Genomic DNA, 15,374 nt, shown 5'->3' on the forward strand with positions numbered 1-15,374 from the left:
ATGTGCCTGTCTGCAACCTGTGCTACGCTGATGTTGCTACGCTGATGTTAATGGCCCCTGGGGATTGGGGGGCTCGGGTCATGACTGTCTCTGTGTTTCTGTGGGCAGGTTGGAGGGGAGGAAAGATATTTCGGAGAAAAGGGCGAGAAAGGGGAACCGGCCGTCGTTGAGCCCGTGAGTGGGACAGACATTTAATTTTGTACAAACGCTGGTTTACGCAGGCTGCCATACTCTCGCTGCTATGTGCCCGCTTTTATGCGTGCTCTGCCATGCAAGCCCTGTCATTCACACGCTGATATACATGCACTGTCATGGAGACATTTCTGTAAGTGTGTTATTATACATGCCCTGTCATACATGCACTGCTGTAAGTGTGATATCATACGTGCATTGTCATGCAAGTACTTCTGTGTGTTTTTATACACGCCGTGTCATGCATACATGCACTGGCATACATGCACTGTCATGCACACAATATGCTCCCTGTCCCTGTCATACACGTTATATGCGCGCTTTTATACAAGTTGTTATGTGTGCAATTTCGTAAGCACATTAGTATACATGCCCTGTCATACATTCACCATCCTGTGCTGCTATACGTGATCTGTCATAAACGTGCTATCATACATGTGCTGTCATACATACTGTATGCTTACATGCTACTGTATATGCTCTGTTTTAGCTTCTTGAGTGAAGCAAATGTACGTGAAGCTTGAATGAGTAGCGTCTGAATTTTGCCTGTGTAGTGTCCCTGTTCCTTCGCTCGGTGTATTTATAGCTTCTCTGTGTTTTCAGGGAATGCTCATTGAAGGCCCCCCAGGACCAGCAGGCCCCGCAGTAAGTGTCACATGACTTCAGCCCTGAAAGAATGCAGCCAGTGTGTTAAAAGCTAACGCAGGCCGTCCGCTGTCCCGTCCCTTTGCCCCTCGTCCTCAGGCAGGGTGGATCAGGGAGCGGACAGGCATCATGTTCATTCACTGCTCTTTCTTCAGGGTCTTCCAGGCTCTCCTGGTCCACAGGGTCCTCCTGGCCCAGCTGGTGACCATGGTGACAGGGTAAGGTGGTATTTACATCCTACTATGGCTGGCAGAAGCTTTTTGTAAGGGTTTGAGGGCTTCTCCCTTTGTGACCATCACCTCATTCTGGGAGCAAGAGCTTCTCACACTGTCCTGCAAACATTTCACCATGGCAAGGTCAGCAGGTGTCATCATCCTGGAATGTATTACTGATGCAGGCCTCTACGGCGTTTGACCTCCTCGGGTAGGCTGGTTTGCCATGGGTTAAGCTCGAGAAATGGAGCATCACTATGATCCGAGGTATTTAAGTGGGGTTTTGGACTGCGAGGAACTGAGTGCAGCTATGGCTGGGTGAGAAGAAGGAAATAAAAGCAACCTCATCTCAGGATCTTGCATTAATTGGCTGTGAAACAAAATTGTGATGGACCAGAAGTTGGTCTGCATGTTGTCCTTCTAGGGACATTTTCTTTTGTCCATTCTTGACTTTCTATTGTTATAGTCCCAAACAATTAGATTTTTTGCCCTTTTTGGGATTACATCCAGCAGCATTAACTACTATGCCCCCTGGAGCCTATAGATTTAAATACTGCATTTCTACCTCCTAAATGAGCTTTAGTTGCTTTGGGTTGTAGTTCAGAGTAGGCTTCTTTATCTGTAGGTGCTTGCATAGCAGTCAAGGACATGGACTCGTCAAGTTCATGGTTTGGGTTCCGGGGGAGCTATGAGCCTGGTTTGCACTTTGGAGGGAAAGCGGGCCAGATCCTTAGAAAATCAAACTAAATGCAAATGCTTCTTTTAACTGGATGGGTAAAGTAGAAGTGGTATGTATCCAAAAACACCGTTGATTGCTTTCAGATCTTCGTATTTGTCTGTGGGATGTTTCGGTGGTTTAAGGGACTTCAGGAGACAGGATCTGCACATTGTGTGGGATCACCCAGGATCACTGGGTGTTGGGGGGCGGGGGGCAGGGGAGGGGATACCACTCAGCATTTTTCAGTCCCCGTTTCCCTCTTTCTCCTGCTGCCTGGGGCGTCCCACTGATCTGTCACCATGTCCCTCAGGGTCCCCCTGGGCGAGCTGGGCTCCCTGGATCAGACGGTGTACCAGGGCCACCAGGAACCATCCTGATGCTCCCGGTAAGTCCTCCTGTCATCTGTGCCGGATGTGTCAGCTGCACTGTGGAGTCAGAGCCTTCCAGGTATTAATGATAGCTCAGCCAAATCTTTGTACGCTGAAGGACGTATCAGGTTCGTATCAGGTTTCGGTGAGCAGACTCACACGCCTATCCCCCACCTTGCAGTTCCGCTTCGGAGGGGACATCGATAAGGGCCCTGCGGTGTCTGCCCAGGAGGCCCAGGCACAAGCCATCCTGTCCCAAGCCAGGGTATGTGTTAGAGGCGGGGTCAGAGGTCACAGTACTGCGATCTGATCACCTGAGTCCACCTGCATCACTGTGCACTACATCCAATAGATTTATGACCGTCCATGGACGCTTCTACGTGATCGGTCACTGTCGGTTTTTGCTTCTTCTAGATGGCCATGAGGGGTTCCCCTGGTCCGATGGGTCTCACAGGAAGATCTGGGCCTGTGGTAAGTTCCTCTTGCCCTGAAGGTCACCTGCCCTTAAAAGAACCTCTTGCTGCCCGCATGTTCATGGAGCAGTGTCACCCAGTATCATGTGGGGTTTGTTGTCAAGGAGACAAGAGACTGAGAATATTAGCGTGGTGCCCACATGTTTCTTCTGAGGAAGATGAGCCTGTATAGAGCATGTCCTCACCAGGTGGTGCTCAGAAGCTCAGTCAGCCGCAGTGCCAAGGAAACCTCTGCTTACTACGGCAGCCCGAGGGAACCCAAAACATGGGCGAGAGGAATAACTGCCTTTGCAATTGAAACAGAGTTATATGTAAGAGGGACAGCAGCAGCCTTTGAGAATGAAATGATGTTTGATTTCAGGGAATAAGTTCATCCACCAAGTGCAGTGCAGATCCACCGCTGTAACTGTAAATGTACGCTGGCGCATAGATAAATTTTGGAAATGGGTCTCTATGGTGTGTCAGCAAGGAACTCCCACATAGTGAATGGAGCTGGTCAAAGTGGTCGATTTGTTTCTGTACTGTGGTTTTGTGCTTGTTTTAAGCTCATTAATGTGTATTATTTCCCCAAAAAGCCCCATATGTGGCTGCCTGCCGCCCGGTTATTTTCAGTCAGCGCACATTAGCTTCCCTTTAGATAAGCGTGTTGAGTTCCCGCTGCTGCTCAGACGTCTGACTTCAATTTAATCCCGGCCTGCGGACACTAATTCTTCAAAGGAAACATACGGTGACCCCCTGTGCCGAGCGAAGAGCCCATACGGAAGAACGTCACTGATCTTTATCTGTTATTCCAGGGCCTCCCGGGAGTGCCGGGCCTTAAAGGTGAATCTGGAGATCCGGGAATGCAGGTGAGAAGTGGAACCCTGCCACTAGGAGGCGGTACAGTCCAGTAATGATTTGTGATTCTCTTAATTATATTGGATCTCTGCACTGAACTATGCAGTAAATCAGATCTAATGCACTGGCAGTAAAGTCGCTTCTGTAAAGGTCTTTGACTCGTTCTGCTGTCTATTCAAGGGTCCACGGGGAATCCAAGGTCCAGCGGGTCAAGTTGGCAAACCTGGGAAAAGGGTATGTTTAACATTTGTGGCGTTCGCATGCATAAATCAGCCTCCTCTTAAGAGTGTGCGTGCGGTGAAAGCGCCGACAGGTCTGAGATCCAGCCACTGACCGACGATGATGAGAAAATCTGTGGGATGAGACATTAGTCACATGCAAAATGTGACAAAAGTGAGAGCCGGCCATCAAACAAGCAGCGGCTCAGGCTGCTCTATACGGATCGTTCCGGAAATGCCCGGAAGAATAAGGAACCTCCTCAGATGGATAACAGGCTGATTGGTCATCTGGAGCTCAGCCAACTGTGCCAGGAGGTCAGCCAGAGGTGGTCGGGGCATCGGACAGGATTTCAAATCCAAGGCCTTTAATTAAGTCAAAGAGCATAGCGACCATGCAGTAGGAATCAGACTAATCTCCTCCTCATGGATCTGCATTTATTGCTTATTTGAATACCTCTTATTAGCTGGGAAGGGATAGTAACAGAATGTGGAATGTGCTGAATGTAGCAAACACTTGCATTTTCCTGGTAGGGGCGCTCAGGAGCCGACGGGGCCAGAGGAATGCCTGGAGAATCTGGGTCCAAGGTACGAGAAGCGTCTCGTGAGTGGTGAGAGAGACGAGGACAAAGGACAGTCTTCCTTAGACAAGGAGGGTTTCCTCATAGTGAAAAGGAATCTTTAGATCGGTTAATATCATCCATGTGAAACGATCGCCCATCATCTGCTGTGTTTCTGATGTTCTTGTGTAGCAGGTGCTGTCATGAACATCTCCTGCTACTTTAATCAAAATCACACTGTGGGAATGGCTGTGGTGCTCTGCGGAGTGTGAATTGACTGCCGGTGTGTCCTTTGTAGGGGGAGAGGGGCTTTGACGGGCTTCCGGGCCTCCCTGGGGAGAAGGGACACAGGGTAAGCGCTGACAGTGTTTTCCTGCCCTGCGATTTCGTGGCTCAGGCATGTTAATCCTAGTGTACTGCTCACACACACAGACAGAGGGCGCCCTTGTTACTTTGCTGGCCTTAATTAGCCAGGAACCTGCTGTCTTTAGCAGATTGTCTTTCAGCCTCAGAGGACACTATAAACACACTCTGATACCATTCTTAAGGAGGCACATCCCACCTATGGATGATGGTCAGCATCTCCACTGAAAAGAAACGTCTGCGCAGATCATGAGGTGACTTTTCCCGCGGAATCCAGCGTGAGCTCACTCAGGGCCAAATCACACGCCTGGGGTAGATGGACGGGGCTGCAGATCACAGGGGGGGCATTTCCAACCGCTGTGCTGAGTTCCTGCTCCTGCCCGATAATTACAGGACACCAGAGGACACCAGTCGTCCTATAAACAGTGATTATGAGTGACAGCAGGTACAGGGCTGCCCAGTTTGCGTTTTAAGACACAATAAACAGCACGGCGATCAGTTCCTGCCTCTGCCTCACTATTGCCCCCTGGCTGACAGGGTGAGACAGGCACGCAGGGTCCCCCCGGACCCTCTGGAGAGGACGGACAGAGGGTGAGTATCTGTGCTGCGTTTGCACTTTGTTGCTTTGGTCTATCCTCATTCTGTGACGGAGCGTGATCCTGTCTACGTTCGCAGGGAGAAGATGGAGAGATCGGCCCCCGAGGTCCAGCGGGAGAAAGCGTGAGGCCCGTCTCTGCACGCAGTCCCCACACCAACCCTAACCCACACCCTCGGCTTCCAGCATCTCCTACCTGCCGGTTTTCATAGTTTGTAGAGAGTAACACTACGAGCTTCAGGCTGTTGAAGGGATCTCTAGGGGGTTAATAGAAACGAATGAACTTGGTAGGAAATCTTCTATTTATTTGACCCAAATAACTTGGAAAATTAAACATTTAATGGGATTTTGCTTAGGATTTTTTATGGACAGTGTATGATAATGTATTATTAACCAGAATAAGTATGCAGCTTGTGCTTAAAGATGTGCACTGAACCTAATCAGCCACTAGATGGCATAGCTTAACAAGCAGGCCTCACACAAAGTGACCCTTCTGCTTCATATACATGTATATGATATTATACATAAATACCTTCTCCTCCCCACCTAGGGTCCAAGAGGATTGCTCGGTCCAAAAGGACCTTCCGGCCCTCCTGGACAGCCTGTATGTCCCTTTTTATTTCGCATTGTCTCACTTATTTGTATCATTATATTGTCCTCCTCCATAAGCCACACATTACTTCAGTCAGACCTGATATGAGGCTCCCCGGGTTTGAATGTGACCTGAGGGCTTTGCTCTGCTTCTCTCTCTCTCTCTCTCTCTTGTTTGACTTTCCCAGGGTGTGGCTGGGGTGGATGGTCCTCCTGGTCCCAAAGGGAATATGGTACGTTCTCGTTCAGCCCTTCCGATGGTTAGATTGAATAACCATGACTGTGAGTGGTCATTCACGTGACCCTGACACCCTCTCCTGCCGCTATGCTCTTAGGGCCTTGCGTTTGAAATCAGCCCCCTTGTGGCTAGTTTAAACACCGCACATCGATCAGGCAATAAGAAGCAATTAATGGAACGTTTAATGATCTCTACACATGCCTTCGTGTCTGTAGTTTGTGTGACTAATTAGCAAAGACGTGTGACTTGTGTTGCTTTTAAGAGCCGCAAACACGGGATCACACACGGTCGCTCTGTGCCATACCACGATCATGGCTGAGCAGCTGGTGCTCTCCTGCCAACTTGGGTAAAGTTTACTACAATATCCACTTTACCTCGACGGGTCCCCGATGCACAGAGATTGCACAGATTTTTTCTGGTATTTTCCATGCTGAAAAACACTGCATAGGTACAAAGCGTGAGGTGCTTTGCAGGCCACCTTGCTGGTGGATTCCAATGTTGAAGCCCCGTTCTAGTGGGACAGCTGCAGAATGTTCCTTTGTCTTATAGCCTTACCATTAAGTGCACACTTGATGACCCTGTCCGCTGTCCACTGTCACCTGCAGGGACCTCAAGGAGAGCCTGGTCCTCCAGGTCAGCAGGGGATCGCCGGCACCCAGGTGAGCAGTAGTTACACTGTACGCCTGTCTGATTGTCCATCCCGGGTCTCCGCTGGGTTTCCTCGCATCCACAGAGAGCTGGATCAGGTCACCGTGGTGTTTCTTGCCCCGGGTGGGGCTGTAGGACATCGCCCGCTTCCTCCTCTCCAACGACGGGACCGTTAACAGCACATGAGCGCTCCCCTGTGGATAGCATGCCATCAGCTTCCTCTGTCTTCTCTCTCATGCAGGGTCTCCCTGGGCCTCAGGGTCCTATTGGACCACCGGGTGAGAAGGTAAGTTCTCTGCTTTCAGCACCGTCAGCCAGTGCACAGCCTATAACCTGGTGAAAGATCTCATATTCTTACACGTTATACAGAAATTATGGGTGGTTACAGACACAGGGTGCAGGCCTGCTGGGGATTCAAGCAAGCATGTTGTAGCTACCTTAACATCTACAGACACCATCTCCACACTCCATCTCTACAATCTATTTCCACACCATCTCCCCATATCACATCTCCACACACCATCTCCCCACATCACATCTCCACACACTCTCTCCTCACGCTCTCTCTACACGTTCTCTCCAGACTCCATCTCCACACACCATCTCCACAAGCTCTCTCCACATGCAATCGCAGTCATCTACACCTTGAAAGTTGTGTACTGAGGAGGAGCAGCTGGACATGCATTTTCAATGTCATCATCATCATCATCATCAAGTCCATCTCTCCTTTATTTTAAATCCATAACAAGAGTTTGATTCCAACAATTCCCAGCTCGGCTCGGTTGAGTTAGGAGTAAAAAGCAGGTTAAACTGAATAAAACATCAGGCCTGAAATGAAGCAATTTTAAATGTCTAACAAGTGCAGGATCAACATACAAACAGAATCTGCTTTATACAGCGTTGGGTGAGATGACGTTTTTCTCCTCTAAGTGTAGACGTTCTAGTGAGGTTTTCCCACACCTGCCTGCTCTAGGTGGCGGTGGAGGTTTATCTGAAAGCTTGTTCCCTGTGGCCTGTTTGCACACTCAGGTACTGTCCCTGTAGTTCTGACCTCTGACCAATGCCATTTCTCCTGTCCCAGGGACCTCAGGGTCGCTCGGGTTTGCCTGGCCTGCCTGGTTCTGACGGACCCCCTGTAAGTGCACCCTGACGTAACTCAACAATTGTAGACCACAGTGGTCCTGTGTCACTCGGGCTTTTCAGAAACATCCCAGTGTGGTCAATCAGCGATCGCTAACTGCTGATGGTAATTCCAGCACATTGTATAATGTGTCTATGTTTACACCTTGAATACCTCTCACCTCTCCAAATGTGGAAATGGACTTTGTACAGCTTATAGCAGTTAGTGAGTTAACAAGTTAGAAGCATTTTTTTAAGACATTTTTTAAGTAAGTCATGCTTTTAACAGGGTCACCCTGGGAAGGAAGGCCCCCCTGGGGAGAAAGGAGCGTTGGTAAGTATGTAAAGTGTGTAAGAGTGTGTGATGTGTGCAAGACTGTGTGATATGTGTAACTGTGTAACAGTATGTAATGTGTTTAACTGTGTATTGTGCGTAACAGTGTGTGATGTGTGTAACTGTGTGACAGTATGTGCGGTGTGGGTAACAGTGTGACAGTATGTGTGGTGTGTGTGACAGTGTGTGATGTGTGTAACTGTGTGACAGTATGTGCGGTGTGGGTAGCAATGTGTGGTGTGTGTAACTGTGTGACAGTATGTATGGTGTGTGTGACAGTGTGTGATGTGTGTAACTGTGTGACAGTATGTGTGGTGTGTGTGACAGTGTGTGATGTGTGTAACTGTGTGACAGTATGTGCGGTGTGGGTAACAGTGTGTGGTGTGTGTAGCTGTGTGACAGTGTGTCTGCTGTGTGTGACAGTGTGTGATGTCTGTAACCGTGTGACAGTATGTGTGCTGAGATTGCACTTTACTCACACATGTTCTGGCTCTCCCCATTCCCACGGCTTAGTGGCATGTGACCGCGTTCTTCTTTTCTTTCCAGGGTCAGCCTGGGCCCCAGGGCCCCATCGGGTACCCCGGGACACGCGGAGTGAAGGTTCAGTAACCCCCACCTCTGTGGAGCGGCTTAAACCCGAGCTGTACTCTTCTTTCATACCGTGATCTCTTCCTACAGGGAGCTGACGGTGTCCGCGGGCTCAAGGGCAGCAAGGGAGAGAAGGTAAAGACGACAGACTCCTAAAAATACGTTTTTACTGAAATGCAGTCGTATAATGGAAACATGGACACAAACACGTGAAGACAGAAATACCTGCTTGATTTTACCTGTGAATATTTTACTGGAAATATTGCTATAAGTCCTCTTTCATGGTATTAACACTCAAACTGACATAATATGCACATTAATTGCTTCATATCAGGTTCATATCTTGCATCAACATTGCTGCTTGTTGTTGGGAGTTTATTTAAATCTGATATTTTGTCACTTTATTATGACAAACCAAAAGCATTCTGCATTTCTGTAAATACATTAAGAGGCCATTTTGATCGCAGGGTGAAGACGGTTTTCCTGGCTTTAAAGGTGACATGGGCCTGAAGGGTGACAGGGTACGTACCGAACCGTCCCCTAGCACAATGACACTGCCGCTGCTGCCTCTGTACACGTAATTGTCACTGCGATCTCACCAGTCCCACGTTTGCAGGGCGAGGCCGGCATCATCGGTTCCCGCGGTGAGGACGGACCTGAGGGCCCCAAAGGACGAGCAGGCCCCACTGGAGAGTTGGGCCCCATCGGCCATGCGGGAGAGAAGGTGCGCTGGTGTCATCCTCAGCTTCCACGTCCAATGAGCACCATCTTTTTTCTATTATGGGAGGAGGAAGCTCCCTCTGACAACAACCTCTGTGTGTCCTTCAGGGAAAACTAGGCGTCCCCGGATTGCCTGGATTCCCAGGAAGACAGGGGCCCAAGGTAAGAGGGCTAAGACGTGAAACTCCCCCCGTCAACCCGATCAGCTTGATTACAGGATTAATCGCTTTGCTGTTGACTCAGAGAACACGTTTAATGCCAGAGAGGGATTTTTTGAATGCCAGTCACATTGCTTACCTGCTATGTGTCTGTGAGATGTTCATTGGAACATCTACAGAAGAACATTTGGGCTATGAGGGGCCACCTCTCTGCTTCCTCTGACCCTCTTCCTCATCCTGATCTCTGCTCAGACCATCATCCATTTTGGGATTGAGACTCATTTTCACATATCAGTAGGATTGCTTCCTGTTTCCAGCATGATACAAGCAATAATCGTGTCCAAACTCGGAATATGTCACCCTTTAGGGTTCCAGTGGTTTCCCTGGATTCCCAGGAGCCAACGGAGAGAAAGGAGCCCGGGTAAGAGTGTCGTCACACCCAGCGCAGATGCACCATAAGGCTGCAGAGGTCGTGTTAAGGACCTGCTGTGCTGTTATACAGCATTCATGCTCCGTATCAGTGGAACAGCGAGATGTTCCACAGAAGGATCCTCACAAAGCTGCTCCAGCTCTTTAAGAAGAAGGGCTTTCGCCTAAATGAAACACAGAGCAGTGGCCTGGCACCGTGTTTTCGCGTCACGTGGGAGGCATTGTCTATGCCTCAGTGATTGCAAGTGCTTTAGGGAGACATCCAAGCTCAGTTTAATCATACTAAAGGATAATTTTGTGCCCGAAGAATGTAATGTGATGACAGTTTGATTTGCAATGTGTTGAAAAGTACACTTAATTGTGTACAGGTTGCATATTATGAAAATGTTTTTGTCTAATTTGTGGAAAATTCTGAATGATGTACTGTATTTCTTATCTTATACAGCCTTGGATAAAAGTTCCAAACAACTCAAACACTCCCATAATCTAAAATGTGTTATTATGTACCATATAGTGTGTGTTTTTATTATCTTTAAGTGTGAAAAGTTGTGAGAAATCGGTGGGAGTGGAGAGCTCCTCACCAAAAAAGATAGTATGTTTGTTTATGGAGATGCTCCATCTTTCCAGCCACTGTTTATGCTATTTCACACTTTTTATTAAATGTAAGGGTGGGTTATTAAGCTCTGTGAGACCTGACCCCAGCAGCCCCCCTGTTAATTATACACACTGTCCGTCTAATGGACAGGCCATTGACTCCAGTGTTTTTGTTTCTTTCTTTGAAAGGGTGTGGCTGGCAAACCTGGTCCCAGCGGGCAAAGAGGTCCAACGGTACTGTGCTATTTACAGTTTTTATCTCAGTTTCTACAGCCTAAAATGTTCTGTACCCTACGATGATCCAACAGTACTGTGTCTTCCTGTAGCTTACAATGTTACTCATAAATATAGAGATTTACAGAAGGTTCAGCTCCTGACTTTGCCTGTTGGGAATTAACCCTGAAGCTGGGAAATTTAGCCACAGCGCCCCCTAGTGTATCTGATCTCTCATTACATAAATGTGCCCTTTCTCTCTCACCCTAGGCTACGTGATGCTTACCCTTGTTTCTCTGCACTCTTAGGGTCCACGTGGTGCTCGAGGTGCCAGAGGCCCAACCGGAAAATCAGGCCCAAAGGTAGCAAGCAACATCCCCAGGGCCCTGTCCATCCCCATCCAAGTCTTCCCAGAATCTGACCATCAACCTGACTGTGTTTTGTGTCTCCGTTCAGGGCACCTCTGGCAACGACGGTCCTCCAGGTCCTCTCGGTGAAAGAGTAAGTCCAGCCAGCAGGGGGCAGCGTTGAGCACACTGATGCAGCATGAAATCCTGTTTGGTGGCGGGGGGGGGGGGGGGGGCAAAGCTGGCTGGCACTGCTAAACACACGGGCATTTGATCCTCCAGTTTTAAAGCCAATAACACGATAACCCCCCATAGCTTTAAAAACCAGCCTGTCGCAGCTGGGTCACACTTGTTATAACAATGTAACCATGGAGACGAACGTAAACACTACAGCCTCTGCCATCATGTCTGGGCAACATCGGCCGTGACTCTTCCTTGTAAATCTCTGTGTGTTATTAGTTTGATTTGGTCTCTTGCTCAGTATTTTAGATTACATTTTTACTACTGACGAAATCTGCACACAAGATTTCCATGACCAAAGCCGAAAATGTTTGGCATTATGGAATGCAAGCACTTGAACCCTGTAATTCAGAGGTCAGTGTTTCCTAGTCGCAGGTGAGAGACAGTGTAACATCCAGACTGATATCCCTGCAAAGATTTATTGTTGGAGCACATACCTGGGGTCTGGGGTCACCAGGAGTTACAACATACATCTGGGGTCATAATCAATCAAGAGACAAAGAGACAAGAGATGAATCGGCTTATGAATCTTCTTATCCTCTGTGAAATATCCACATTCCACCTACGTCTGTCAGTGTGTGAAAGTAATGAAGCAAAATTGGAATCTATTATCGCCTTTCATCACAATACGTATGGCTAATGATTGCCGTTTAGTAGCATTTTTTTATTCAGCTTTTACTGTTTTTATATTTAAAGTTATGCAGTGCATTTATAGTGCAGCTAATTTATTGGTTAATTAATGCTTATTATTAAAAACCAAACTGGCTGAGGAAATAGTGATGTCCTTCAGTGATCGTTCCACTGCATTAGATCAGGTCTGCTGAAAATTTTGTTTATGGATAATTTAATTTGTTCTTTTAATTTTTAATGCGGTGTTTCATAAAAGCCTTATTTGAGAATGAGTGTTAGTGGATAAAGATTAATTGTCATAATTACCATAATAAAAATTAGTGTCTGCCCTCTATCCAGTTTTTGGATTTATTTAAAGTAGAAGGACAAGCCTTTTTCTCATGATTCCTCTGCACTGAGGGTCCTGGCAGCTCCCTTGACTTCCTGTTTCAGTCTGGCTGGCACAATGTGATTTGATGGACCAGATGGGATGTTTTCGTATTGTAGGTTTCTGATTGGTTGTCACATATTTTAGGGACCTCAAGGACCCCAGGGCCCTGTGGGATTCCCGGGGCCAAAAGGCCCCCCTGTGAGTATTTTCAGGTTCTGTGACCCTTTGACACATTTAGCAAATATGCAAAAGGGAATTCTGCTTTATTCATGTGATACAAATAAAGTTCATTTAAATTCATTAGACACAAAAGGACCTTCATAATCCTGTATTTAAATGAGTACCAAACTCAAACAATAGTCATTGTGTTTACCAATATTTTTCTCTAACTGCTATAAATACTATACTGTTATTACCTAACTAAACAAAATTATTTATTTACTCTAGTCTGAGTATATAATGTTTAATTTAAAACTCTTAAACACTGCTGCTCCAGAAGGTGTTGTTAATTTCATGTTTAAATGCCGGGGCGATCTTAGGTTGGGGTGCCAACGGGATGTGCGATGCCCACGTTTCTTGTGTCTCACTCTGACTCTCCCCCGTGTTCGCAGGGCCCCCCCGGGAAGGACGGGCTGCCTGGTCACCCCGGGCAGCGTGGAGAGACGGTCAGCATCACCCTCCACCCCCAGACTGGCGCCGTTTCTGCGCTCATGTTTCTGATCAGTCTTAACAGCATCACTGTGTCGCTCTCACCTCTCAGGGCTTCCAAGGAAAGACTGGCCCGCCCGGGCCAGGGGGCGTCGTTGGCCCGCAGGTGTGTCCTCCTGGTGCTCCAAAATGTCCTGAAGCAGTCTGCACTTTATCATCACCCCTTCAGCACCCACTCCATCCATCCACTCATCCATCCATCCATCTCCAGGCAGAGATGCCAAAACCCACTGAGCTGCTGCCCAGCATTAAGATATCAGAACGTTTTTTTTTTAGCTGTACTGTTGAAAGATGTAGTCTGCAGCGCCGCCTGCCCGTCCTCACAGGATCCGCAGCACACAGGACCAGCTGTGATCATCACGGTGATAAACATTTATTTTGACATTGTGGGTCTCCTGGCTCACCCAACAGGGACCCACCGGGGAGACGGGCCCCATCGGAGAAAGAGGACACCCAGGGCCCCCTGGCCCCCCAGGCGAGCAGGGCCTTCCCGGGGCCGGAGGGAAAGAGGGAGCCAAGGTAAGACGACCCCCACCACAAACCATGATTACCATGTCCCTCTGAGGCTGTAATCAGCCCTGTAATCTGTGTAAATATAGGCCCCAGGAGACCCGTCTTGTCTGAAAAACACTAAGCAGTTCCTACAGTCAGACAGTAGAGGGCGCCTCAAAGAGCAGAGGTCATTGATGGATGCTGAACATGGCAGACAGTAGTGATCATCCCCCTTCAGCCTGCCACACTCCTGGTGAAGGAGAGTGACTGCTCACCCATTCACACCAGCCTCAATCTCTCATCTGCTGCCCCCAGTTGACCAGGCTATGCCGCACTGTTGCAGCATGGCTCATTCTGTTTGGCTGGCTTTTGCTGGCTCCACCATTCCTGATGCCAGCCAGAATGCTGGCGGGAGGAGAGGCGGGGCAGTGGCGCTCGAGATTTAAGGTTACTATGCTTTGTCATTTGGCGAGGAGCCGGCAGTCTGGCCGGAACATTCCTCCCCATAAATGCAGTGATAATGGTGATGGAATCGATCCAGTGGCCACAGCTGTCGTGCCACAATAAAACATGGTTGATGAACAGGTTGATATAGAGGCAGAACATCAGGAATAAAGGCGTTTTGGTGCAGATAGCCCTGTGGTGGAGTGTAAGCAGGTCTCTGTTGTTTCCTTCATCGTAATGGCGATGACTGGTGCATACCTGTTATTAAATGAACTGGGACACAGATATACCCATGAAGCAGCCCCCTTCGTACAAGCTGGGGTCAGCACACACAGGGAGACGCCCCCCCTCTCATGCTCTGTGTTTCTTCATCACAGGGAGACCCTGGCCCTCCTGGGACTTCTGGAAAGGATGGACCCCCTGGCCTCAGAGGATTCCCCGGGGAGCGAGGCCTGCCTGGAGCACAGGTGCACCACCGCCCCCTGCAGTCCAGCTGTTATACAGCAGGCCCGTCTGTAGTGTCTCAGCAGTGAGCACGCGCGGCTCGCTTTCATGCAGTGTGACTCAGAAGCAGCTGTCCCATACACATATTCCAGAACACTTCGGCTGCTGTGACTGTGTGTTTGTATATGTGTGTGTGCGTGTGTGAGTGCATGTTTGTGTGTGTGTGTGCGTGTGTGTGCATGTGTGTGTGTGTGTGTGTGTGTGTGTGTGTGTGTGAGCGAGTATACCTATCCTTATGGGGACACAATGTCCCCATAACGTGATAAATATCCATTTTTTTTCCCTTATGGGGACCGGTTTCCTGGTCCCCATAAGGGAAAACTCTATTTTATAAAAAATCAGTGACTGCTATGAAAAAACTAAAAATGCAAAAACTCTTGTATTTTGCTTGGTTACTTATGGTTATGGTCAGGGACGGATTATGGGTTGTGTGGGCCCCTGGGCAAAACGTTCGCCAGGGCCCCTTCCCCCCCCACCACCACCACCACAATTCAAGGGCCCTTGGCAGCCAAATGCCCTCCCTATAGGGTCAGGGGTCCTTGTAGGCAGAGGATCAAAGAATGTAGGCCCTCTAAAATAGACAAACGAAAATACATTGTTGATAAGCGTTGCAAATTGATTTGGGCTAGGGGCCCCACGGTCCCCCTGCACTCCAAGGGCCCCTGGGCAGCTGCCCCGCTGGCCCGGTCCGTAATCCGTCCCTGGTTATGGTTAGGGCAGGGTGGGGGCTAAGGTTGTCATAGTTAGCGTTAGCATTTTTCCCATAGAAGTGAATGAGCAGGCCCCATAAGGATAGGTATACCCTACGTGTGTGTGTGTGTGTGTGTGT

The 15,374-nt window shown here is 48.6% G+C and overlaps 1 protein-coding gene across 4 annotated transcripts in view; it reads left to right on the plus strand.

Moving 5' to 3' along the window:
* col11a1a (collagen, type XI, alpha 1a) overlaps positions 1-15,374 on the plus strand; it is a 57,170-nt gene that overhangs the window by 23,280 nt on the left and 18,516 nt on the right. For all 4 annotated transcript variants that reach the window (XM_049026385.1, XM_049026403.1, XM_049026395.1 and 1 more), the window contains 32 exons: positions 109-174; positions 796-837; positions 993-1,055; positions 2,078-2,152; positions 2,317-2,400; positions 2,550-2,606; positions 3,403-3,456; positions 3,626-3,679; positions 4,195-4,248; positions 4,519-4,572; positions 5,121-5,174; positions 5,259-5,303; positions 5,729-5,782; positions 5,958-6,002; positions 6,613-6,666; positions 6,897-6,941; positions 7,737-7,790; positions 8,064-8,108; positions 8,655-8,708; positions 8,787-8,831; positions 9,164-9,217; positions 9,313-9,420; positions 9,525-9,578; positions 9,942-9,995; positions 10,787-10,831; positions 11,119-11,172; positions 11,267-11,311; positions 12,542-12,595; positions 13,009-13,062; positions 13,158-13,211; positions 13,517-13,624; positions 14,419-14,508. In XM_049026385.1, the coding sequence (XP_048882342.1) occupies positions 109-174; positions 796-837; positions 993-1,055; positions 2,078-2,152; positions 2,317-2,400; positions 2,550-2,606; positions 3,403-3,456; positions 3,626-3,679; positions 4,195-4,248; positions 4,519-4,572; positions 5,121-5,174; positions 5,259-5,303; positions 5,729-5,782; positions 5,958-6,002; positions 6,613-6,666; positions 6,897-6,941; positions 7,737-7,790; positions 8,064-8,108; positions 8,655-8,708; positions 8,787-8,831; positions 9,164-9,217; positions 9,313-9,420; positions 9,525-9,578; positions 9,942-9,995; positions 10,787-10,831; positions 11,119-11,172; positions 11,267-11,311; positions 12,542-12,595; positions 13,009-13,062; positions 13,158-13,211; positions 13,517-13,624; positions 14,419-14,508 (1,872 nt within the window). The remainder of the gene's footprint in view (positions 1-108; positions 175-795; positions 838-992; positions 1,056-2,077; positions 2,153-2,316; positions 2,401-2,549; positions 2,607-3,402; positions 3,457-3,625; positions 3,680-4,194; positions 4,249-4,518; positions 4,573-5,120; positions 5,175-5,258; positions 5,304-5,728; positions 5,783-5,957; positions 6,003-6,612; positions 6,667-6,896; positions 6,942-7,736; positions 7,791-8,063; positions 8,109-8,654; positions 8,709-8,786; positions 8,832-9,163; positions 9,218-9,312; positions 9,421-9,524; positions 9,579-9,941; positions 9,996-10,786; positions 10,832-11,118; positions 11,173-11,266; positions 11,312-12,541; positions 12,596-13,008; positions 13,063-13,157; positions 13,212-13,516; positions 13,625-14,418; positions 14,509-15,374) is intronic.

Source organism: Brienomyrus brachyistius, chromosome 1 (genome assembly GCF_023856365.1).
Source record: "Brienomyrus brachyistius isolate T26 chromosome 1, BBRACH_0.4, whole genome shotgun sequence".
Taxonomy (NCBI): Eukaryota; Metazoa; Chordata; class Actinopteri; order Osteoglossiformes; family Mormyridae; genus Brienomyrus; species Brienomyrus brachyistius.